This window comes from Phocoena sinus, chromosome 20, assembly GCF_008692025.1.
Source record: "Phocoena sinus isolate mPhoSin1 chromosome 20, mPhoSin1.pri, whole genome shotgun sequence".
Lineage (NCBI taxonomy): Eukaryota > Metazoa > Chordata > Mammalia > Artiodactyla > Phocoenidae > Phocoena > Phocoena sinus.
Genome location: NC_045782.1, coordinates 41,715,185 through 41,739,421, shown reverse-complemented (window position 1 = coordinate 41,739,421; position 24,237 = coordinate 41,715,185). Strand labels below are relative to the sequence as shown.

Here is a 24,237-nt window from a genome sequence, read left to right as displayed (position 1 = left end):
CTTGATTATATCATTTGAAGCATAAAAGTTTTAAATTTTGCTGTTGTCTGTCTTTTCTTTCGTCACTTGTGCTTTTGGTGTCATACCTAAGTACTCATTTCCTAATCCAAGGTCGTGAAGATTTACTCCCATGTGTTCTAAAAATTTTAGAGTTTCATCTCTTACATTTAAATCTATGATCTAACTTCATTTTTTTGCATGTGGTTATACAGCTGTATGAGCACCATTTGTTGAAAAGGCTATTATTTCCCCATTGAATTGTCCCACTTTTCCCCTTTAAAAATTTTTTGAGGAATGGTGTATTTAAAGTACCCAGAGCCTCAGTGTACACCTCAGTGAATAATTATATATAATACACACTCTGTAACCACCATCCAGATCAAGAGTCAGAACATTTCCAGCCACCAGAAGCTTCCCTCATGCCTTCTGCCACTCACTGCCCTGCTCCAGAGGAAACCAGCATTCTCACTTCTAGTCCATAAAGTTTGTCCTACTGTTGAACTTCATATAGATGGAATCATACAGTATGTACTCTTCCACTTGTTTCGCTGAACACTATGTCTGTGAGATTCATCTGTACCTGTAGCCTGAAGCTCTAGTTTGCTCTTTTCCATCGTTCTGTAGTCTTCCACTGTAAGAATATATCACAACATCGTTATCCATTCTCCCATTAACAGACGTTTGGGTTGTTTTCAGGTTTGGGCTATTGTGAAGAAAGCAGCTGTGAGCATTCTTGTACTTGCCTTTCAGTGAACCTGTGTACTCATTTCTGGGTGTACATCTAAGAGTGGAATTGCTAGGTCACTGGGTAGGCATATGTTTAGCTCCAATAGATACTGCCAAACGGTTTTCTAAAGTGCTTGTGCTAACTTATACTCAACAGTAGCAATATATGAGCATTTTCATTGCTATTTATCATAGTCGATGGTATTATCAATCTTTTACATTTTGGCCACTCTAGTAGGTGTGTAGTGGTATCTCACCGTGGTTTTAATTTGCATTTCGCTGATGACTAATGATATTGATACCTTTTCATTTGCTTTGTGGAAGCATCCTTTAAAGTCATTGTCTCATTCTTTTTTTTTTTTTTAACATCTTTATTGGAGTATAATTGCTTTACAGTGGTGTGTTAGTTTCTGCTTTATAACAAAGTGAATCAGCTATACATATACATATATCCCCATATCTCCTCCCTCTTGCATCTCCCTCCCACCCTCCCTATCCCACCCCTCTAGGTGGTCACAAAGCACTGAGCTGATCTCCCTGTGCTATGTGGCTGCTTCCCACAAGCTATCTGTTTTACATTTGGTAGTATTTATAAGTCCATGACACTCTCTCACTTCATCCCAGCTTACCCTTTCCCCTCCCCGTGTCCTCAAGTCCATTCTCTACGTCTGCATCTTTGTTCCTGTCCTGCCCCTAGATTCTTCAGAACCACTTTTTTTTTAAGATTCCATATATACGTGTTAGCATACAGTGTTTGTTTTTCTCTTTCTGACTTACTTCACTCTGTATGACAGACTCTAGGTCCATCCACCCCACTACAATTGTCTCATTCTTAAATTGAGTGTATGTGTTTTCCTTATTGATTTGTAGGGGCTCTTTATATACTGTGGATGTGTCTTTTACTGGAGAAAAATATATGTTTATAGCAAATATCTTCTTACAGTCTGTGGCTGGCCTTTTAAGTCTCTTAATGGTATCTTTTGTTGAACAAAAGTTCTTAATTTTTAAAAATTATTTATTTATTTATTTACTTTGGCTGCGCCGGGTCTTAATTGCGGCACGCGGGGTCTTCATTGTGGTATGTGGGGTTTTTAGTTGCAGCATGTGGACTTTTTAGTTGTGGCATGCATGCAGGATCTAGTTCCCCAACCAGGGATCAAACCCAGGCCCCCTGCATTGGGAGCTCGAAGTCTTACCCACTGGACCACGAGGGAAGTCCCAGAAGTTCTTAATTTTAATGAACTTCAATTTATCAGTCTTTTTGTTTTGGATCAATGTGTTTTGTGTCTATTTTTAAAATCTATGTCTACCCCAAGGCTATGAAGGCTGTGGAATTCCCTGTATTTTCTTCTAGAAGCTTTCATATTTTACCTTTTACAATTAGGTTTATGGTTCATCTGGGATTAGTTTTTGTATATGGTGTGAGGTAGGTGTTTTCCAAATGAATATCTGATTGACTTAGTACCATTTATCGAGTATGACTGTGTAAATCATGGAACTGTGTAAGTGTGGGTCAGACTCTCAGTTTTTGCTCTCTTTTTTGGAGGGGGCCGGGCCTTGCAGCTTAGGGGATCTTAGTTCCCCGACCAGGGATTGAACCTGGGCCACCGTAGTGAAAGCGCCGAGTCGTAACCACTGGACCACCAGGGAGTTCCCCAGTTTTTGCTGTCTTGAAGGTGGCTTTAGGCCCAGAATGTCACAAGACCCTGAAGGTTGTGACTATAAAATCAGCAGCACACACCGAAGGTTGAAGAGAAAGGCTCTGAAGCCCCCACTCGAGCTAGAGAAAAGGGATGTCCCTTGTGGACAGTGGCTCTGGGCCGCAACAGGGCTCCCCAGCATGGCCTTGACTGTGGTGAGTTCACTGCTGTCGAGGGTGTGGCTTCTGCTTTGCTGGCTCCGACATCCTATCTTGCCAGGGTCCTAGAGCTGATGGACAGAACAGCTTACCTCGTCAACAAAGTTCCTCCTCTGCTCATTTGACGGTCCCCACCACCTCCACCCCCACACTGCCTCCGTGCACCTCCTTCCAGAGCCCGCTCCTTCCAGCCCCAGCTTTTACATTTGCTGTTCCCTCTGCCTGGACCCTTTCCCAACTCACTGCTTTTCCTCACTGTCGTTTCAGCCTTCCCTGACCACCCTGTTTCATAAGCACCATCCCCAATGACTGTCTTTCCCATTTACCTGCTTCATTTTATGACACTCCTCACTAGGTTAGATTCTGTTATCGCTTTCATTGTCTACGTGTTTATTTCCTGTATTTCTGTCCAGGATATTAGCTCCATGATACAAAAGACCACGTTTGTTCACTTGTTTTTTTTAATATTTATTTTATTTACTTATTTGGTTGCACCGGGTCTTAGTTGTGGCCGGCGGGCTCCTTAGTTGTGGCTTGCCAGATCCTTAGTTGTGGCATGCAAACTCTTAGTTGCGGCATGCATGTGGGATCTAGTTCCCCGACCAGGGATCGAACCCCGGGGCCCCTACATTGGGAGCGTGGAGTCTTAACCACTGCGCCACCAGGGAAGTCCCACGTTCACTTCTATATTGTCAGTTCTGAGCGCTGTACCTGGGAAAGCATAGGTATCAGTGAATAGTTCTCAAATTGTTCAGAGACTCCCGAGATGCCAGCTTGTAAGTTTACACTGAGAAATGCTCCACCAGGTGCGTGGGGCGGGCAGGTTGGTCTGACCAGGTCACCCTCTGCCTCCTGGCCAGCATCAGGGGAGTCTGGTTGCTGCAGGGTTGCTTGGGGACCGTGGAATCGAAGCACCGGGTGCCGAGTTCAGCGTGAGAACCTCAGATGCTTGCCCCTCCCAGAGTCTGTCTCTAGAGGGGAGCTGTGGGTCCGTCCATTCCCTTCTCAGGAGATAGTCACTGTGCTGCCCCTGCGATTCTCATCTTTCTATGTGTCTGTCATTTAGTCACTGCTATTTATCTGACACTTTATTGGGGGGAGGGAGTCACTATCGAGTTTTATAATCCCGAGAGCCATTCAGTCTTTCTTTAAAAATTTGTTTTTAATTAATTTAATTAAAAGCCCCAGCTATGGGCCAAGCACTATACTTGGTACAGCGATGGAACAGGACAAAGGCTCTGCTCCTTGGGGACAGACACTATGTTAGACAAATAACTATCTGTACCATAACTACACTGGTGACAAGTGCTGGGAAGGACGGGAGTGGGGAAACTAGGGTGACTCTGTGGCATCCGGAAGGTCGTGAGTTGGTTTCTCAGTTTAACTCCCAGAGGACAGTCCGAATTCTAAGACTTGGCCCTAATCACTGCCCTCATGGACCACTGGCCTCTGGCATGTGGTCCCCTCCCCTAGGAGGGGGAACAGGCAGTCCCTTGGCCTGACATAATGAGGACAGACTGAACAAAAGGGATTTTTTGAAAGTGGTCCAGAGACCTGACGTCTCACTCCTCTGCCAGACCCCTCTCTGGGATTTAGCTGTTGTACACAGTGTCCTGGTCCCTGTAGTAACTCCAAGTGGCATTCTTCTGTCTTGGGTCCTGGTGGCAGGTGCTGCTCTGGCTTAGATCCTTGGTCATTGGTGATTTCCCCCCACTGTTAAAGGGGCAGGGAACGGGCCAGATATGGGGCCTTGAATGAGCAGGAGGCAGGTTTAGTGGGGGAGGGGAAACAGTGGTGTGCTGCCCTCTCCCCCGCTCTGTGTAATAACTGGGGGTCCTGGAGGGGGGCACAGCTGCAGAGCTTAGTCCAGGCCCATGTGCAGAAGCTCCAAGGACCCAGTATTCCTGCTGTTTTTCTCTATTGCTTAAGAGAACAAAAGGTTTTCCCTAGAGTATCACTTCCTGGTGGCCGGCCTGGGGCCACTGGACCAGGTGTGAACATCTCCAAGGAGAGAGAGGCCCTCACCATCTCAAAATCCACATCTGTCTCCTGCCTTGTTTCCTCACCCCATCTGTGTTACTTTATGTTAAAGATAGTTGGATAGTCAAGGTGTATCCCCTCATCTTTTATAGCTCTGTGCCCGGCACAAAGAAGGATGACCATTCCAAACAGCTTTGTAGGTGCTAGGATGGGGGTGAACACAGAATGCCATGGGAGCCCAGAAGGGGTCCCAAACCCAGCTGGGGGTGGGTGAGTAAGGACAGCTTCCAGGAGAAGGCGATGGATGACCCCTGAGCTGAGCCTCAAGGGAGAGTAGTCTCTCCCATTAGGGCCATTATCTGGGGCTGCAGCGTTGCAGGGCTTCCCAGGTGTGTGTGCCAGGCTCCAGGAGGCTGCCTGGACAGCCATGTGATTGCTCCTCCAGCCCATTTTCCCTGGGGAGTTCCCCTGGGTCATGATGACTTAGACAGGCTTTGTTCAGAATCCTGAGTTGTAAATAGTCCCTAGCAGTCACCCCGATTGACACGTTGTCCTGTCACTGGCAGAAGGAAGCACCTGCCGACCTGAGGGTTTGGGGAGGAAGCTCTGGAGGCCCAGCTCTGTGAGCCGCCCCCCCGCCCCCAGCCCACCTCCAAGCTCCTGACTCAGAAAATTTGGCAGCATCTGAATGGATTAAACTGTCCAAACCAATGCTTCCGGGCATTCTGGGTAGCTCCAAGCCCTGCTCCCCCATTCCCTGTCTGCAGGAGCAGGGAGGGCAGTCTTAATTTAGGGGGTGGAAATAGCAACATCAGGATGAGGTCGGTGGCACTTAACAGAACAGCTGGGCTGTCCCACCCCTCAGGTGACTCATTTCCTCTGTGTAGACAGCCACTTAGGCACCCAGCCAGCTTCCTCACCTCTGCTCTTCCACACTTAGGCACGGAAAGGCAGGGAGCACTTGAAATAGTGAAGAAAAGGAGACAGAGTCCATTCCTACAAGCCTCCTGACCCCAGAGCCACCCACTTTCCTCAGCCAGTGAGCAACTTCAGACTCGGAGAGACAGCAACAGAAGGGAAGGGCTAGGGCCTGGCTGCCTGGAGCCGAGGGGCCTGTTCAGAAGTGGGGAGCAGAGGCAGAGGGAGCTAGTGAGGTCTCTGGGTCCTGCTCACCCATGCCTCCCTCATCTCAAACCCTACAAGCAGTGCTGAAAAACCCTACATCCCTTCAACAAATGGTGCTGGGACAACTGGATATCCACATGCAAAAGAATAAAGGTGGATCCCTTCCTCACGCCCTACACAAAAATTAACTCAGGACTTCCCTGGTGGCGCAATGGTTAAGAATCCGCCTGCCAATGCTAGGGACATGGATTTGAGCCCTGGTCCAGGAAGATTCCACATGCCGCGGAGCAACTAAGCCTGTGCGCCACAACTACTGAGCCTGCACTCTAGAGCCCGCGAGCCACAACTACTGAGCCTGCGTGCCACAACTACTGAAGCCCACACGCCTAGAGCCCGTGCTCCGCAGCAAGAGAAGAAGCCCGCGCACCACAACAAAGAGTAACCCCCACTCCTCGCAACTAGAGAACGCCCGTGCACAGCGATGAAGACCCAACGCAGCCAAAAATTAATTAATTAATTAATTAATTTAAAAAACCAATTAACTCAAAATTGATTGTAGACCTAAACGTAAGAGCTAAAACTGTAAGCCTCTTTGCAGAAGACGTAGGAGTAAGTCTTTGTAACCTTGGCTTAGGCAATGGTTTCTTAAGTGCAATACCAAAAGCACAGAGACAAAAGGAAAAATAGATAAATTGGACTTCATCAAAATTTAAAAATTATGTGCCTTAAAGGGCAACATCAAGAAAGTAAAAAGACAGCTCACAGAATTGGAGAAGTTATTTGCAAATCGTGTATCTGACAAGGGCCTAGTGTCCAGAATATAAAAAAAAACATTGTAAATTGTGTTTGTTTCCTGGGGCTTCTATAACAAAAGACCATAAAATGGATGGCTTGAAACTACAGAAACGTATTACGGTCGTTCCCCTTTATCTGAGTGGATACGTTCCAAGACCCCCAGTGGATGCCTGAAACCATGGATAGTACCTAGCCCTATATATAGTGTATTTTTTCCTATACATATGTACCAATGATAAAGTTTAATTTATAAATTAGGCACAGTAAAAGATTAACAACAAATAATAAAATAGAACAAGTATAACAGTATACTGTTATAAAAGTTATGTGAATGTGGCCTGCCCCCCCCCCAAAAAAAATATCTTATTGTACAAATTTAATGCCTTTAAGCACTTATCACATGCTGTGGCCATAACTTTTGCAGTTTGAGGTGTGACAGCAAAGCTGGCACAAATTTCCTTTTCCTTCTTCACAGTCTCACAGAAGATTCATTCTTACCGTAGATCTCAGCAACCTCAGAATATAATTTCTTTCTTTCCTTATTAAGTTGAGAACTTTCACCTTTTCACTTAAAGAAAGCACTTTACGGCTTGTCTGGCAGATCCGAATTGCCAGCATCACTAGTCTTGTGCTTTGGGGTCATTCTTAAGTAAAGTAAGGGTTCCGTGAACACAAGCACCGTGATACCATGACAGGAGATCTGATAACCAAGAGGGCTACTAAATAAGTGACAAATGAGTGAGATACACTGGACAAAGGGATGATTCACGGCCCGGGCGGGATGGAGAAGGATGGTGCAAGACTTCATCACACTACTCAGAATGCACGCAGTGTGAAACTTGCGAATTGTTTATTTCTGGAATTTTCCACGTAATATTTTTGGACCACAGTTGACTGTGGGTAACTGAAACCGCAGAAAGTGAGACCACAGATAAAGGGGAACTACTGTATCTGATATTCTGAAGGCTAGAAGTCCAAATCCAGATGGAGGCAGGATTGGTTCCTTCTGGAGATTCTGAAGCACAATTTGTTCCATGCCTTTCTCTTAACGTGTAGTGTCTCCAGCAATCTTGGGCATTCCCTGGCTTGTAGACGCATCACTCCAGGCCCTCCCTCCGTCATCACATGGTGGCCTCCCTCTGTGTCTCTGTCTTCACGTGGTGTTCTCTCTCTGTGTGTCTTTTCTCCTCTTATAAGGACATCAGTCACGCTGGATGAAGGGCCCACCCTACCAGTATGACCTCATCTTAACTAACTGCGTTTGCAGCAACCCTGTTTTCACATTCTGTCACCTAACGTCACATTCTGAGGTACTGAGGGTTAGGATTTCAACATATCTTTTTTTGGGGGTGGAGCACAGTTCAACCCATAACACAAGAACAAAAGGACAAATAAACCAATTTAAAAATGGGTAAAGGATTTGAATAGACTTTTCTCCAAAGAAAATATACAAATGACCAATAAGCACATGGAAAGATGCTCAGTGTCATTAGGTGTTAGAGAAATGCAAATCAAAACCATAAGATTGCATTTCTTATTACAGCCATATGGGATGGCTATAATCAAAAATACAGATAATAACAAATGATGGAGAGGTGGTGGAGAAATTGGAACCCTCATATGTTGCTGGTGGGAATGTAAAATGGTGCAGCCACTTAGGAAAACAGTTTGGAAATTCTTCAGAAGTTCAACATAGTTATCATATGACCCATCAGTTACACTCCTAGGTATGTATCAAGGGAATAGAAGACGAGTATCCACAGAAAAACCTGTATGTCAAGGTTCCCTGCAGCATTATTCATAATTACCAAAAAGTGGAAACAACCCAAACGTCCATCAGCTGATGAGTGGATATGCAAAATGTGGTACATCCATACGTTGGAATACTATTTGGTAATAAAAAGGGATGAAGTACTGATACATGCCACACCATAGATCAACCCTGAAAACATTATGCTAAGGAAAAGCCAGTTTCAAAAGACCGCATGTTATAAAATTTCGTTTATGCGTGTCCAAAGTGGCCAAATCTCTGGAAACAGAAAGTATGTTCTTGGTTGCCTAGAACTGGGGGGGTTGAGCGGAAACAGGGAGTGACTGCTGCTGAGGACGAGGTTTCCTTATGAAGCAGTGAAAATGTTCTAAACGCAGGTTGTAGTGATGTTTGCACAACTCCGTGAAGACACGGAAACTGTTGGATTACATGCTTTCAGTGCATTGATTTTATGGTATGTGAATCATGTCTCAATAAAGATGTTTTTAAAAGCAACCTGTCTTTACTTCTTTCCCAATAGAAAAGCACGAGCTGGATCTCAGAAGATGACTTCTACCGGCCTCCCCGGGAACAGCCCGCAGAGAGTCCTTCCCATGATTCCGTGGCTTTTCCCAGAGGGACTCCAGAGCCGAGGCCTGGTCTCCTCACGCAAGGACCAAGAAGAAGCTGTTCCATGGAGGCCTTAGACAAAGCTTGTGTGCCTTCCCTAGGAAGCAGGAGAAGCAAGGCCGCCCCGACGCCGGAGCATAAGAACTTCAGGGTGGTTCATCGCAGGCAGATGGGTAAGCGACTCTGCAGGCTTCCGGGCGCTGCACTGCGTGCGGGCAGTGCCTTTCAGAAAGCAGTTCAAAAGTCCCCTTTTCCGTTACCAACTGGGCGGTGTCTTCTCCCAAGAAAAACCGCATCCCAAAATGTAATAAGGAGCACCCTTGCTGAGTAATTCAGAAAAGCATTTCAGGAAGAGTACTATATTTTCTCATAAAATCTTTTATTTATTTATTCATTCATTCATTCATTCATTCATTCATTCATTTATGGCTGCATTGGTTCTTCATTGCTGCGTGCGGGCTTCTCATTGCGGTGGCTTCTCTCGTTGCGGAGCATGGACTTTAGGCGCATGGGCTTCAGTAGTTGTGGCTGGCGGGCTCTAGAACGCAGGCTCAGTAGTTGTGGCACACGGGCTTAGTTGCTTCGCAGCATGTGAGATCTTCTTGGACCAGGGCTCGAACCCGTGTCCCCTGCATTAGCAGGCAGATTCTTAACCACTGCTCCACCAGGGAAGCCCTATTTATTTATTTACTCATTCATTCATTCATGCATGCATGCATGCATGCTGGGCCAGGTCTTAGTTGCGGCACGTGGACTCTTAGTTGCAGCATGGGGACACTTAGTTGTGGCATGCAGACTCTTAGTTGTGGCATGTGTGCAGGATCTAGTTCCCCGACCAGGGATCAAACCTGGGCCCCCTGTATTGGGAATGTAGAGTCTTACCCACTGGACCACCAAGGAAGTCCCTCTCATAAAATGTTAATAAAGTAATGCTCAAAACTGCCTACAGAGTACACAAATACTGTTTCATATATTGAAATGGAAAATATCTTCCCTGAAACTCTCCTATAAATCTTATGATTATACATAAGATACATAAGATAATCTTATGAGTATATAGACATCGTGATTCTGTCTGTAGCCCAGAGCAAACCCCTGCCTCTTAAAGGCCCAGGTGTTTCACCTGCTCCTTCCCAAGGCCTTTCTCTTCGTTTATTTCACAGCTCTGATGGGGTTATTAGATCTGCTGTTCGTTCAGTGGCCTCTATGTGCCGTTTACAGTGAGGCCACCTTGATCTCCATACCCTGTGAAAGTCCAGAAAGCATTAAATAACCATAACCTAATTTTTCTGTAACCCTCAGAAACAAACAAACACGTGTGCTCTAGAGTCAGTTTCTTTCTCTCCTCATTTTCTGTTTGCAATGACCCAGCAGAGAATTCTGGCCAGGTTCCTGGGGCCCTGGCTCGGGGAGGCTGGGCAGAGCCCTGGTCTCCATGTTGCCTCCTTTTAGGTTTTTCTTTCAGCCCATGTGATGGTTGCAACCATACCAGAGAAGGTGTGTTTTATGCCTGCATCATCAGGTACCCTGAAGGGTGGGAAGACCCTACACAATGGTTTGAAATCTCTAAGGCTAGTCCAGGCTGGGAGAGAGACGTGTGTGTCCTTTGGACCCCCTGGTTCAGGGGATGGTTGACCCCCAGGGAGCAGGGATCATTGGGTTGTGTGTGGTACATAGACACGCACTCACTCACTCACTCAGCAGATACTTACTGAGCATCTGTGATGTGCCAGGCACTGTTCTAGGTGCTGGGGACACAGCAGGAAACAAAGCAAAGTCCTTATCTTCATGAGACTTATATTCTAGTGTGAGAGGCAGGAAATAAGCAAATAAACAAGTAAACGTACAGTGTGGGCAGGTAATAATAATTTCTGTGGGGAATAGTAAATCGGGGAGGGAAGGAGGAAAGCACGAGACAATCTTCGTGTTTCGAGCGGGGAGAACGTGTGCAAAGGCCCTGCGATGGGAACGTACTTGGCCTGTCCAGGAAGAGAGTGGAGACCAGAGTAGCTGGAACAGAGGAGATGGGGAGGGGGGTGGTTAGAGATGAGGTCAGAGTGACAGAGGGTCTCGTGGGCCACAGAAAGGACATTGGCTTTTGCTCTGAGGGAGACAGCAGCTTTTCAGGATTTGGGGCGGAGAGACGTGATCTGACTTGTCTCTTGAAAGGGGGAGTCATACTGGCTCATTTGTTGAAGGGCTACAAGGGGACATAGACCAGTTAGGAGGCCACGGCCATAACAGGCCAGGGATGACGGTGGATTGAACCCCTGAGGCAGTGGTGCAGGTGGTGTGAAGTGGAGGAAGATTCTGGATATGCCAAGAGGATTGGCTGATGGATTAGATGTGGAGTGTGAAAGAAAGAAAATCAAGAATAACTCCAAGGTTTTTAGCCCAAGTAGCTGGAAGGATGAAGTTAGTCATTTTATGAGATGAGGAACTTCAGGAGAGAAGCGGGTTTGGAGTGGGAGAATCAGGAATTCATTTTTGGACATGTCAACTTTGAGAAGCCTGTTAGACATACACAGGGCAGTTGAAGATCAGAATCTAAAGTTCAAGGTCTAGGCTGGAGATAAAAACTGGAGAGTTGTTGACATAAAACCCCAAGACCAGGGGAGATCAGCTAGGAAGCTGGTGTCAGTAGAGAAGGGAATCCAGGGCTGAGCCCGGGGCCTCCAGCATCGAGAGGCCAGCGAGAGGAGGGGGAGCCTGGGACACAGGAGGGGGGACAGTGACGGCTGAGAAGAGCCAAGGGAAGGGGGGCTCAGCTGTGATGGGCTAGGCCAGATGGGCACCCAGGATTGGCCTTTGGACTTGGCGACAAGGAGGGCCTGGTAGCCTTCCCAAGGGCAGGTTCTGTGGAATGAGGGGACAGAAGGCTGCCTGGAGCAGCTTCAAGCAGGAATGGGAGCAGGGGGACTAGAGACAGTTCCCACACCTCCCCAGGGAGGTTTCTGAAAAGGGGACAGAGACACAGGGTGGTGATTAGAGATGCGAGTGGAGTCAAGAGGTTATTTTTAAAGCTGGGAGAAATAACAGCGTGTTTGTGGGCTGGTGGGAATGATCCAGTAGAGAAGGGAGGAAACGGCGGTGCAGGAGAGGGAGGGAGGATTGCTGGAGGGACGTCCTTGTCCTTGAGTATGTGGGGGGCGGTGGGACCCCCTGCACAGATGCACAAATGGGAGGGTTGGCCTCAGACGTAAGCATAGTCAGCTCATCCCTGGCGACGGGGGTAGGCAGAGTGTGGGTGCAGATGCTGGAAGGGAGAGGGGTAGTGGGGGGCATGTGGAGGTGATTGAGTGCTTTTATTCTCTCGGTGAAGTTCACGAACAAGGTCAACAGCTGGGGTGAGGATGGAATGGAGGCTCTCAAAAAGTGTTCCCGTCCGGCCCATGGCGGGCCTGTGTTCTCCTGGTGGTCACGTCGTCTGCACGCAGGACAGGACTCAGGCCCCGGATGTTCTCCTGGGTGGTGAAGGGTCAGGCCCGTCGTCTAAAGCACCTCTTTCTGCCTCCAGGGCTGTCTAACCCATTCCGGGGGCTTCTGAAGCTGGGCACGGTGGAGCGGCGGGGGGCCATGGGCATCTGGAAGGAACTCTTCTGCGAGCTCTCCCCGCTGGAGTTGCGCCTCTACCTGAGCGGCGAGGAGCGCACCTGCGTGGAGAACTGCTCTCTGCTGCGCTGTGAGTCCGTGGGCCCGGCCCACAGCGATGGCCGCTTCGAGCTGGTCTTCTCGGGCAAGAAGCTGACCCTGCGCTCCTCGTGCCGCGATGAAGCTGAGGACTGGCTGGACCGTGTGCGCGAGGCGCTGCAGAAGTGCCGGCGGCCCCAGCAGGAGGAGGAGTGGGTGACCATCCAGTACCCAGACCAGCCCGAGGACCCTCCGGAGGCCCCCCAGGGTGGCTGCCCCTCCCACTCGGACCTGCTCTCGGAGCCTGAAACCCCCCAGGGCCCGCAGCTTGACTGGTCTTCTTCCCAGGTTCCCGAGCCTGACGCTATTAAGGAATCCCTTCTGTACCTGTACACAGACCGGACCTGGATGCCCTGTATCTTCTCCCTGTCCTTGGAGTCTCTGAAGTGCTTCCGCGTGAGAAACAATGAGAAGATGTTAAGTGACAGCCATGGAGTCGAGACCATCCGAGATATCCTGCCGGACACGAGCCTTGGGGGCCCATCCTTCTTCAAAATCATCACGGCCAAGGCCGTCCTGAAGCTGCAGGCCGGGAACGCTGAGGAGGCCGCCCTGTGGAGGGACCTGGTGCGCAAGGTCCTGGCGTCCTACCTGGAGACAGCTGAGGAGGCAGTGACACTCGGTGGGAGTCTGGATGAAAACTGTCAGGAGGTGCTGAAGTTCGCCACGCGGGAGAATGGCTTCCTGCTGCAGTACCTGGTGGCCATCCCCACGGAGAAAGGCCTCGACTCCCAGGGCTGCTTCTGTGCAGGTGCCGACTCTCTGTCCTGCTGCCCCCAGCCCGCTAGCCTCGCTCTGCCCGCGGTGGGGTTCCCACTCTGGGCTCTGCACCCCTTCCTGCTCCCCACGAGTGCCCCCATCCTGCCCCGGGGAAGTTGCAGCAAATGAGGCCGTTCCATGATCACATTGTATTCTTTTGGAGCAGGGGCATGGTACCCTTCCAAAAAATTTTCGCATGCTTTTGCAAGTGGACACAGTTTTCTTTTTTAATTACAAAAATGGGCTCGTATTACTCAGAGCTGTCCAACAGAACTTTCTGTGATGATGAAAATGTTCTAGATCTGTGCTGTCCAGTACGGTTGCTACAAGCCACATGGGCCCACTGAGTACTTAAAATGTGGCTTCCTAGTGTGGAAGGAACTGAATTTTCAATTTGCTTTAATGTAAATATATTTAAACGTAAATGGGCCCCTGTGGCTCGTGGCCACCGTTTTAGACGGCGCAGCTGTAACTGTTGTTCTGCAACTTGGCTTTTTTCTGCTTGGGAGTATATTATGCGTATTCTTCTACGTCAGTACGTCTGCTCTGTCATTAGCATCATCAAATCCTGTGCTGGGCCCTGGGCCAGATGCTTTATTTGGATCATCTTGTCTCTATTTGTAACTGAGGAAACTGAGTCACAGGGCTGGTAAGTACCTGTCCCACACTCACACAGCGAGTGATGGTGGAGCCCGCAGAGGACTTGATGGTCCCAGAACCTGTGCTCTTTTCCAGGCCTTCACAGGGCCTCTCCGCTCCCTTGCTTTCAAGGCTTCGTGATCTTCTGCTGCTCACGTTCCATTTCTAGCTCTTCTCCCCAACCCAGACACCCACATCCATCACCCTGGGCCCTCCGGGTGAAGTGTGAGGAGCCTGTGGGATGGGAGGCAAAAGCCTGCTTCACAAAAGCCTGCTTCACGCATCTAGAAGGGAGTGGTCTGCAGCTGGTGCCCCTGGAGGATGGAGTAGCTAAGCAGAGCAGAGCTTCCCGCAGAAAATATCTTCAAGCTGCTGCTCACCCCTCACCCCCCACCAGCCAGACCCTAGCACCCACACTTTGCCCTTCAGCACGTGGGCGCCAGTCTCAGGGAGGAGGCCAGGCCTCCGGGGCTGGGAGGAGGGCTCCCTCGCTGGGGACGTGGATGCTGGTGGGTGGCTCTCCCCACGCCTGCCACCCGCCAGCCTGCCGGCCAAACTGAAACTGGGGAGCTCCCTCCTCTCTGCCTGCGAGCGCAGCTCGGTGGCCGGGCAGACACCAACCTCTGACATCTGGCTTGTATTTCATAGTTTACAGGGCGCTTTCAAAACTCCATTTAAACTTTGTAATAACCCCACAGAAGAGCAAGTAGTAGGGAATTGGAACCTTGCAAAACTTCGGTGAGGATGAGACAGCTAGCATGCAGAAGAACCAGTCCTTCTAGTCCCAGGAGGCGGAAGGGACTCTTTCCCTGGCCCTGTAGGAGGCAGGGCCTGTGCTCAGGATTCGAGCCAGGCCTTTGTTGTGCCCTGGGCACACCCCACTCCCGGTCCCCCCACCTTCCGCCGCCCCACTGTGGAGGGCCCTCCAGCAGAGGGACTGAAGCTGGCCCCAGGCCATGTCCAGACAGCCCTGCCTCTGGCTGGCTTCCCCACCCACTCCCTGTGGCCAGCCCCATGTCCCCAGCTCCTGCCCTGCTTGCCGAGACCCTGACTCCGTGGCTTCCATTTCTGGGCTGCCATGGAGGGGTGGACCTAGAGGAGGCTGGCATTGTTGTGCAAGCAGTGAAGAGAGGCAGCTGGGGATAAGAGAATGAGGGCTCTACACCAGCCCCACCCAAATCTGCCTCCAGCTGTGCCACTCAATCGTTGTGTGACTGGGCAGGTTTCCTGACCTCTGTGCATCAGCTTCTTCAGCTGTGAAACGCCACTGATAACTCTTAACAGTGTTTTGTCCTAAAGATTAATTAACAGGGTTGGTTCTGCCTGGTGGGAATATGAGCAGTGGTGGTTTTCATCTTCGTACTCTCCTTTTTAATCTTTCTATGGATACTTTCCTTAGATAGCGGGCCCTTTCTGCCTTGGCCGCTTCCGGGTCACTCAGGAGCTGACTCTGTCCCCACCGCTGCTCACCCTCTCCCTGTTCTTCTCCCCAGGCTGCTCCCGGCAGATCGGCTTCTCGTTTGTACGGCCCAAGCTCTGTGCCTTCTCTGGCCTCTATTACTGTGACATCTGCCATCAAGACGATGCCTCAGTGATCCCGGCCAGGATCATCCACAACTGGGACCTCACCAAGCGCCCGGTAAGTCTGGAGCCCAGCCTGCCGTGGCCGCACAGGGCTTCCGAGTGACAGAGGAGGGGTCGCTCCTCTTTGTGGCTGCTGTTCGTATGTTTGGGGGAGTTTGGCTCTAGGGAAGCCCAGGTCACTAGTTCAGGCCCCATGATGTGGGGGAGTTGACCAAGAAAGTAACTGGGTGCTGGTCTCCAGCCCCTGGACACAGCTCTGTCAGTGCCTACCTTGGTCCTCAGGTGGGAATCTGAGGGTGGTTTGCTGCAGCTCCCCATGGATACAGATAAAACTGTTTAAAGCACCAACAACTAGATACATAGATGGAAATGATAGATAGGATAGATTAGATATAGATGGTTGGGTGGATGGGTTAGGTGGGTAGATGCGTGCATGGATGGATGGGTAGATCGGTGGGTAATGTGGATGAGTGGATGGAAGGATGAGTGGGTGGATGGATGGGTGGGTGGGTGGATGGATGGATGGGTGGGTGGGTGGATGGGTGGGTGGATGGATGGATGGGTGGGTAGGTGGATGAGTATGGATTGGGTGGGTGGGTGGATGGATGAGTGGGTGGGTGGGTGGGTGGGTGGGTGGGTGGGTGGATGGATGGATGCGTGGGTAGGTGGATGAGTATGGATTGGGTGGGTGGGTGGGTGGGTGGGTGGATGGATGGGCTAGCCAGCTGGCTGCGCTTTCCCTGGGAGCATTTTTCCGTGCATTTTTGTTTTTTACATATACATATACTTTTTTTTTTTTACCGTTCAAAATCATCTTTATTTGGTTGTTTAGCCTTTCTTCCCTACCCCCAAGATTACAAGCTCCTGCATCTACTTTTGGTAAAGTTTGGGATCATGCTGGACTCAAACTGCTTTATAACGTGCTTTGTTTAGTTAGTATTGCATCTTGGGTACTTTTTTATGTTCACCAAATGCTTCTGCATAAGATGTATTCTCTGATCTTTCAGATTTTCCTCTTCAGCTGAGCTTACCCACTTACATAGCTGTGTTACCATGAGCAGACTATTTAACTTCACTTTCCTCGTCTGTAAAGGGGGATTAATAACAGTGTCTGTCCCCAGGCTGTGTGAGGACCAAAAGAGACAGTACCCACCAGTCACTTAGCTGGTGCCTTACGTTAGTGCCCTGAGGCCTCACCTTCTGCCCCTAATTTGCTTGAGGGTCTGCCTCAAGGGGCGCAAACTTGGCTTTCTTCCAAAGGCACAGACTTCTGCTAAGACAAGACACAGAAACACCGGGAAGAGTTTGGTTGCTTCTCTCAAGACCCAGGCCTGCCGGCCGTGCTGTCTCATTATGTGGAGGTGTCTTCACATGTCCCCATCAGAGTCCAGGGAACATGGTTCTCAGAGCCCGTACCACCCTGACCTCCACCCCGCTGGGGGTGAGAACCTTCCAGAGACATTAGCTTCACTTTGGCTTTTTTATTGGTTACCTCATCCCCACCCCTGCCCTCAATGTTAAGTATTTAACTAACTCCATGGGGAAAACTAAACCTCAAGATCACCGCAGATGCGAAGAACCCTCTGCCCATAAAACACCTCCCTGCTTACAGCACCCAGACGCCTCTGCTGCACCACCTTCTTTTCACTGCTGGAATTTTGGTGCCACTTCCTTTTTCCAACTGGAGAGTTCTAACACTTCCCTTGGCATGCCTGAGGTCAGGAAATATCCAGCTCTCTCAAAGATCCCGGGCCTGGGAAGGACATGAAAGTTCACACTAGAAAGTGGCTGATCGGCGGGCTAAGGGTCCTTTGTCCACTGTTACCACTCTGGCTGACCCACTTGTGCAAGGTCCGGCTGGCACTACTTGGCAGGATGTCAGCCCAGGCCTGGGGCTTCTCTCTTTGTCTGTCTCCTCCACACCCACGGGGGAGGAACAGTCCCTGGGGAGCTCGAAGCCCATGCCTGTCGGCAGCACTTGGCAGTTTTCAGCGCACATTCCCGCGTGGTATTTCATCTGAGCCTCGCCAGAAGCCTGGGGCTGAGTCGTGGGAAGGGCTGGGTTTGACCCGAGTCACGGACTCGCCCGGCTTTTGCCAGTGGGCTGCCTATTGGCTGGGGGCTGGTTCCTCAGGGCTCTGGGAAATGGGAAGAGATGGAGTTGTTAGCTGCTGCGGGAGGTGAGAGATGCTGGTGAAGCTGGTGGAGCAGCCCCCAGCCTAACGGTCTCCTGAGGGCCCTATTACATCCCCCTGAGCCAGGGGACAGACACCGGGACCACACAGGCACTCACAGAGTCTGATGGCAGCTCCCCTTTACAGAGGATATGCTTACATGGATTTTCTTTTCATCTAAGCTCAAAATTATCCCTTGAGGTAGGTGCTTTTATTTTCCCCATTTTACAGATGAGGAAACTGAGTCACAGAGAGGTTAAGTAAGTTTCATAAGGTCATACAGCTGGGAAGGGGCAAACCAGGAGCCAAAGCCCGACTCCTAAGCACTGCCGGGTGGTTGACGGTGGAGAACATCTCAGCTCCTCCATCCTTATCACGGCAAGGAGGAGACTGCAGGGGAGAGGGGCTCCTCTTTAGCACGTGAGGTAGCCAAGTGTGCAGAGACAGCATCTCGGTTCAGACCCGGGCTCTGCTTTCTTCTGGTGGCTTGGGTAAGCCACTTTAGCTTCTCTGAGTCTCAGTTTCCTCATGTGGAAAATGGGGATGATGACACCTTCCCTTTTGGGTTGTTGTGAGGATGTGGTCGAGGTCCTTAGCCCAGCGTCTGGCAAATAGCAGGTGCTCAGTAGTTGGCTTTGGCATCAGGATCAGGGCTGAGGGTAGAACCTTCAAAGTCCTATCACGTGGGAGAGGCCCAGATTGATCACTCAAATCCACATGGAGACTTGGGGGGCCCTGGTTGGTGCTGCTGGCAGGGGTGGAGGGAGCTCAGGAAACCTCTAGTTAAGCTGTGTCTGATCCGTAGCTTACTGTGGTTGGAGCCTGACTCACACCGTCACCTGGTTCCTGAATCGGCCCGGGGTAGTGCCTGTTTCCTTTCGGCAGGAAGGTGGGGGCAGGGACGACAGGAAATAGTGGGAAGGATCTGTGAGGCCCAGGAGGAGAGGCGTGTTGACCGGAGCAGCCCCTCCTCCGTCCCAGCACTGTCAGGAGGGGCAGAGCTGGTGTCAAGGGGGAAGAGTGTGTTTGGAAGTCAGATAAACTGGGTTCACATCATGACTTGTGCGAGCTGTGGACCTTGGCCAAGTCACTTCCTCTCCCTGAACCTCGGTTTCCTCATCCGTAAAGTGAAGATGGTACCACTTCCCTCGGCAGGTGGTGGGAGGCGTGAGCGAGTGAGTAGGTAACACAGTGCCTGGCCCTCAGGTGCTCACCAGATGGCCCTCCTGTCTCACCCTCGCTGCCTGGTGGTGTCCCCAGGTCTGCAGGCAGGCCCTGAAGTTCCTGACGCGGATCCGGGCCCAGCCCCTCATCAACCTGCAGCTGGTGAACGCGTCTCTGTACGAGCACGTGGAGCGGATGCACCTCATCGGTAGGAGCCGGGAGCAGCTGAAGCTCCTGGGGGATTACCTGGGCCTGTGCCGAAGCGGAGCCCTGAAGGAGCTGAGCAAGAGGTGAGCACCCTGGGCGTGCACGGACACGCACACGCGTGCACACGCATGCGCACACACACAAATGCACACGCACGCACACACACACACAAATGCACATACACACAGGGTCAGTGCAAAAGCAGCTTCTTGGGAGAAATGCCAGGGCTGGGTGGAGAACGCCTTCCCTTTGCATTTAGGAGTGGCTTTTATTTGTGCTTGTATTTGTTCATTCATTCGTTTGACAAATATTTACTGAGAACGTGCTCAGGGTCCATCACTGGGCTTGGAGCATGGGCCCCAGTGCTGAGCAAGGTGGACCTGGGTCCTGCACGGCAGGTGAGTAAGGCAGCAGCTGCCACCAGGAGTGAGGGCTGGAGGAGAGAGTCGCCCTGGAAGTCCTACTAGAGGGGCGGGGGATCTAACCCAGACTGGAGGAGGGCGGAGTGGGGAAGGCTCCCTGGAGGAACTGACATCCAAGGTGAGACCTGCCAAACGAGTGGGAAAGCGAGGAGACGCAGGAAAGACCGTGCCAGATAGAAGGAGTGGCGTGCTCAGGCTATGAATGAAGGCCCCATGCGTGGAAGGCAGAACTTTCGGGGGGTGAGGAGGGAAGTAGGGATGTGGTGAGAGGAGGCTGGAGAGGTGAGAAGGGCTGTGTCACCCTGGCTCCTCTGGTTCCCGCCAGCCGTTCACCCCATGCGGCTTGGCTTTGCTGCTGTGGCAGCATCCGTCCCCAAATCCTCGCAAGAGGACAGGGTTGTGTGGGACACTTAGGATGCCCTTCAAGAAGCTTCTTGGTACCCAGGGCCTGAAGGGGACCTTCAGTGCTCAGTCGGGGCTGAGGGGTGACACCTTCTGTGGGGCCCTAGGAGGGCAGAGCTCAGGCGGATGAGCTGCTGCCGGCTGCCCAGTTGGGCTTCGCTGCTGGGTTTCTGAGGTCTTGGAGCGGCTCACAAGTCCCTCCACTTTCCCCCTGCAGCCACCCCTCCTGACAGCGCTGGCCCAGAGACCGCCTGTCTGACGGGCTCCCTGCTCAGTCCTGGTGCCCGTCAGGGCGGCGCAGGGAGAGACTGCTGCGGGGAGCCCCTCTCCTAGGTAGAGAGCAGAAGCTGGCCCCTCCCAGGCTCCCAGAGCAGCCGGCTGAGCCCTGGTCTCCTCCACAGGGCCCAGAAGAACAGAAAGCCCTTTGGGGGCCACTGTGAGGGACCTAAAAGGCTGCTTCTGGGGAGGCTCTTTCTGTCTCCATAAACAGCTGAGTGCCTGGGTCCCTCCTCATTCCCATCCTTTCTGAGATTCCAGGACCCAGGGCTCCAGAGTCTGCCCTCCTGCCCCTCTGTCCAGGGTGGTAAAAGCGCAGGTCAAGTGGGACCCTGTCACCCTCCCCAGTCCAGGGTTCTCTGCAGACCGGAGAGGACCAGGTGCCTGTAGGGTGGGTCCTGGGTGCCGGCCTCATTCACCCATCCCTGCCGTGCTGAGATTGTTTGGTCAGCAGCCTTACTGGCCTGTCCGGGCTGCCCTGCCTGGGCACTGGGGACAGTCCTGCCTCTTTCTCTGTGGCCCTGCTGTTCCCATCCTTGGGCGGCAGTGCCACACACGGTGCTCAGGGCCAGGCCTGTGGAAGTCCCATTTCAGAAGCAGCGTGGGGCGGGGGAAAGAGTCCAAGCGCAGCCTCCGCCTGGCCCCAGATCCACTGTGTGACTCAGGGAAGTTGCTTCACTTCTCTGAGCTTCAGCTTTCTTGTCTGTAAAATGCGCCAGTGATCCCTGTGTTGACGTGGCTTACCAGAGTTGTGGTGAGGGCCACATGAGGGGATCAGTGTCTGGGGTGGGACAGGGACAGGTGGACAAATGGCCCTGGGTCAGAGCGGCATGTGCCTTGAAGAAGGAAGGAAGGGCCAGGGGAGCTCCCGGAGGAGGTGGCATCAGTTGAGGGTTTGTGAAGTTCATTTCTTTTGTTCTTTTAAAAAGAAAAAGTGCTTTTCTGTTTCTTCTTTACAAAGATAGTATTTCAAATAGTACGAAAGAGCCAGGCAGAAAGTTGGGATCCCCCTTCTCTAGTCTGGCCACCATCAGTTCTGTTAGATGCTCCAGACCCCACTTGGTCCTCACACAGGAGAATAGAGTTGCCACCACGCAAACGGCATCACGTGTGTAGTGAACTGGGGTTCAGCAAAAGAAGCAGAGAAGAAAGCAGAAGGGAGGGCCCGTTTTCCTGGCTAAGGGAACCCACGGCATGGAGGCGGGACAGGAGCACGGCTCGCCAGGGCCTTCGGGGGGCTCAGGGCAGCCAGGTGGTGGGTCAGGGGCCAGACCTCGAAGGTCCCCTGTGCCACAGCAAAGGCGTCTGGATTTTATGCTGCTGGCATTGGGGAGCTGTTGAGGGGTTTTGAGCAAGGGATGGTCACGTTCAGTCAGGAGTTTAGGAAAGACCAGTTTAGCAGCAGTGGAGCGTGGGTGCTGGTGTAGGAATTGGCCCAGGAGGTGAGGAGGCCTGGACTGAGTCAGCCAGAGTGAAGGGTGAGAGGATGGGAAGGGCTGAGGAGAAACAGGCAGGTTTTGGATGTGGGATCCCCTTTCTCTCAGGGGGCTGCCCTGGCAAAGGGTCTCCTCCCTGGCCTCATCTCCCCCAACAGTTGTACGGCCTCACTTGAGGGTATGACAGACCCAGGGTAGGTGGCTCGTAGGGAAGGCCCTGGGCCTGGCTGGCCCCCTGGGCTTCCACGGTTGTGGGCAGAGGACTCTCCATCCAAATCAGCCCCACCCTTCCTGCCGGCGCAGCCACAGCCAGTGCACCCCGCACCCCCTGCATTTTCCTGGTGATAAACGGCAGCGTCCTGTTCCCAGAAAGCTGGAAGTTTGCTGAGGAGACCAGCATGTGGAGCCGGCCTGCCTGCCTGGTGGGACTTGCCATCTCGGCCCCGGGTGGGGTCCCCCCAGACCACAGCTGAGGCCACGGGGTGGGCAAAGCCAAGCACCCACTCCAGATGCCGCGGGGCCTGGCACCTTCCCGCCTCCAGATGTCCAGAGCATCCTGGGGCAGGTTCCCACGCTTCCTCAGACTGGCAGAATTCTCCCCCCAACCCCAGTACCAACACAGACACACAGCAAGGCTAGACAAGTTTTTGTACCAGGGGAATTTCTGCAGGTGTTTCCTCTCCATCTCTCAGGATGTGACCCTTGGGATCTGTGCCATTGGTGAGGTGGAAACTAGAGCTGGGTTGGCAGCTGAGCTCTCGTCCTCTGCCTCCCCCACCCCCCGCCCTCCCCCATCTCTGAAATGGGATCTGCTGCACCCAGGACATGTCTCAGCTCCTCTCCCATAGCACTGAAACCAGATGCTTAAACGTCTGTCCCTCCACTAGACCAGGGGCTACAGGAAGGCAGAGGCCACGTCCTGTGCATTTCTGTCCCCAGCCCTGTCCCTGGTATGTAATAGTGGCAATAATGACAACAGTTAACACCTACAGGCATTCACTGGGTGGAAAGGATGCAGGCTCTGGAGCCAGACTCCTGCGTTTGTTCAGACTCCAGCTCCACCACTTACTAGCTGTGTGACCACAGGAAAGTTATTTAACCTCTCTGGGCCTCCATTTCCTCTTGCAAAATGGGGGTTATAATAGTGTCAACCTCACAGGAGTCTTGTGAAAATTAAGTGAGTTAATATATATAAAGCTTAGTCCCATTCCCGGTACCAAGCGTTAGCTTTCCTCATCATCCTCATCATTATTAGTTTTTAAATAGATGTTTATTTTTTTATATCTTCAAATTAAAATTTTTGCGGCTTTATTGAGTATACTTGACAAAATTGTAAGACATTTAAAGTGTATGTTGTGATGATTTGACATATGATTACATTGTGAAAGGATTCCTCCCATCTGGTTAATTAGCATATCCATCATCCTCACATATTTTATATATTTTTATATATATACATGGTGTGTGTGTGTGTGTGTGTGTCTGAGAGAGAGACAGAGAACATTTGAGTTCTACTCTTAGCAAATTTCAGTTATGCGGTGCAGTGTTATCAACTGTGGTTAACAATTATTCCTTGTTTACTATGTACGAGGCACTGTACCGGATGCTTTAAATAAATTATTTCATCCTCAGAACAGCACTCTTTCTCAGGTGAGGAAACCTAAGGTTCAGAGAGGTTAAGTAACTTACCCAAGGTCCCAACAGCTTTTCACCTGGAAGCCCAGGTCCCAAGCCCAGGCGACTGACTGCTCCGCCCAGGCGGGAGCTGTTTATGCCTGGTCAGCAGCGCTGAGGGAATGAAACCAAACCCAGGTTGGCCTGGGTTCCTTCTAAGGAATCTCTTGTGTTTTCTTTGAAGACTCAGCCACAGGAATTATCTCTTGGAGACTCCTCACAAGTACAGTGTCGCGGACCTCCAGCAGGTGAGAATGCCACCCCCCAGACCTCTCTAAAGGGACCTTATTCCTGGAGAAATCAGAAAGGGAGATGATGGGGTGCGGGGAGAGTGCCTGCAGTTTACTGAGGCAAGACAGCTGTCTTCAGCTCTTTGGTAGCTCGGAAGGGGTGTCCCGCCATCCACGCTTCCTGGGACAAGCAGGCACTGCAGCAAAGCCCAGGATCACAGGGCTCGGCCCCTTCCCTGCGTCTGGACTCCTCCCCGGCAGGGAGGGCAGAGGGAGGGGTGAGGGTTTGGGACGTTCCTTTCCTCAAGGGAGGGTACAGCGGATTCCTCCGCGCGCAAGGGCTGCACGTGCTCGGCCTGATTCTGGGAGGTTTTCTTGCCCAAGTGCAAGGAAACTCCTCTTGGGGTAGGAGTTCTTCAGGCAGAGTGCCAGAAGCAGCAGCAGACCACGTCTTGCAGACGGCCTCAGGCTCAGCACAGCTGCTTAAAAGGCCTCGTGGCCCGCGCTTGCCCTCCACAGATCGCAGACGGGGTGTATGAAGGATTCCTCAAGTCCCTGATCGAGTTTGCCTCCCAGCACGTCTACCACTGCGACCTATGCACCCAGCGTGGCTTCATCTGCCAAATCTGCCACCACCATGACATCATCTTCCCCTTTGAGTTTGACACCACAGTCAGGTATGCGGACCCTCAGCCAGCCACCCCGCCCCACCCCCA

General features: G+C 51.5%; 1 protein-coding gene across 2 annotated transcripts in view; it reads left to right on the top strand.

Annotated features, from left to right (window-relative positions):
• PLEKHM1 (pleckstrin homology and RUN domain containing M1) overlaps positions 1-24,237 on the top strand; it is a 50,940-nt gene that overhangs the window by 23,811 nt on the left and 2,892 nt on the right. For both annotated transcript variants that reach the window (XM_032617851.1, XM_032617850.1), the window contains exons 7-12: positions 8,776-9,037; positions 12,382-13,305; positions 15,446-15,591; positions 18,971-19,164; positions 23,476-23,539; positions 24,041-24,198. In XM_032617851.1, coding sequence (XP_032473742.1) covers positions 8,776-9,037; positions 12,382-13,305; positions 15,446-15,591; positions 18,971-19,164; positions 23,476-23,539; positions 24,041-24,198 — 1,748 coding nt within the window. The remainder of the gene's footprint in view (positions 1-8,775; positions 9,038-12,381; positions 13,306-15,445; positions 15,592-18,970; positions 19,165-23,475; positions 23,540-24,040; positions 24,199-24,237) is intronic.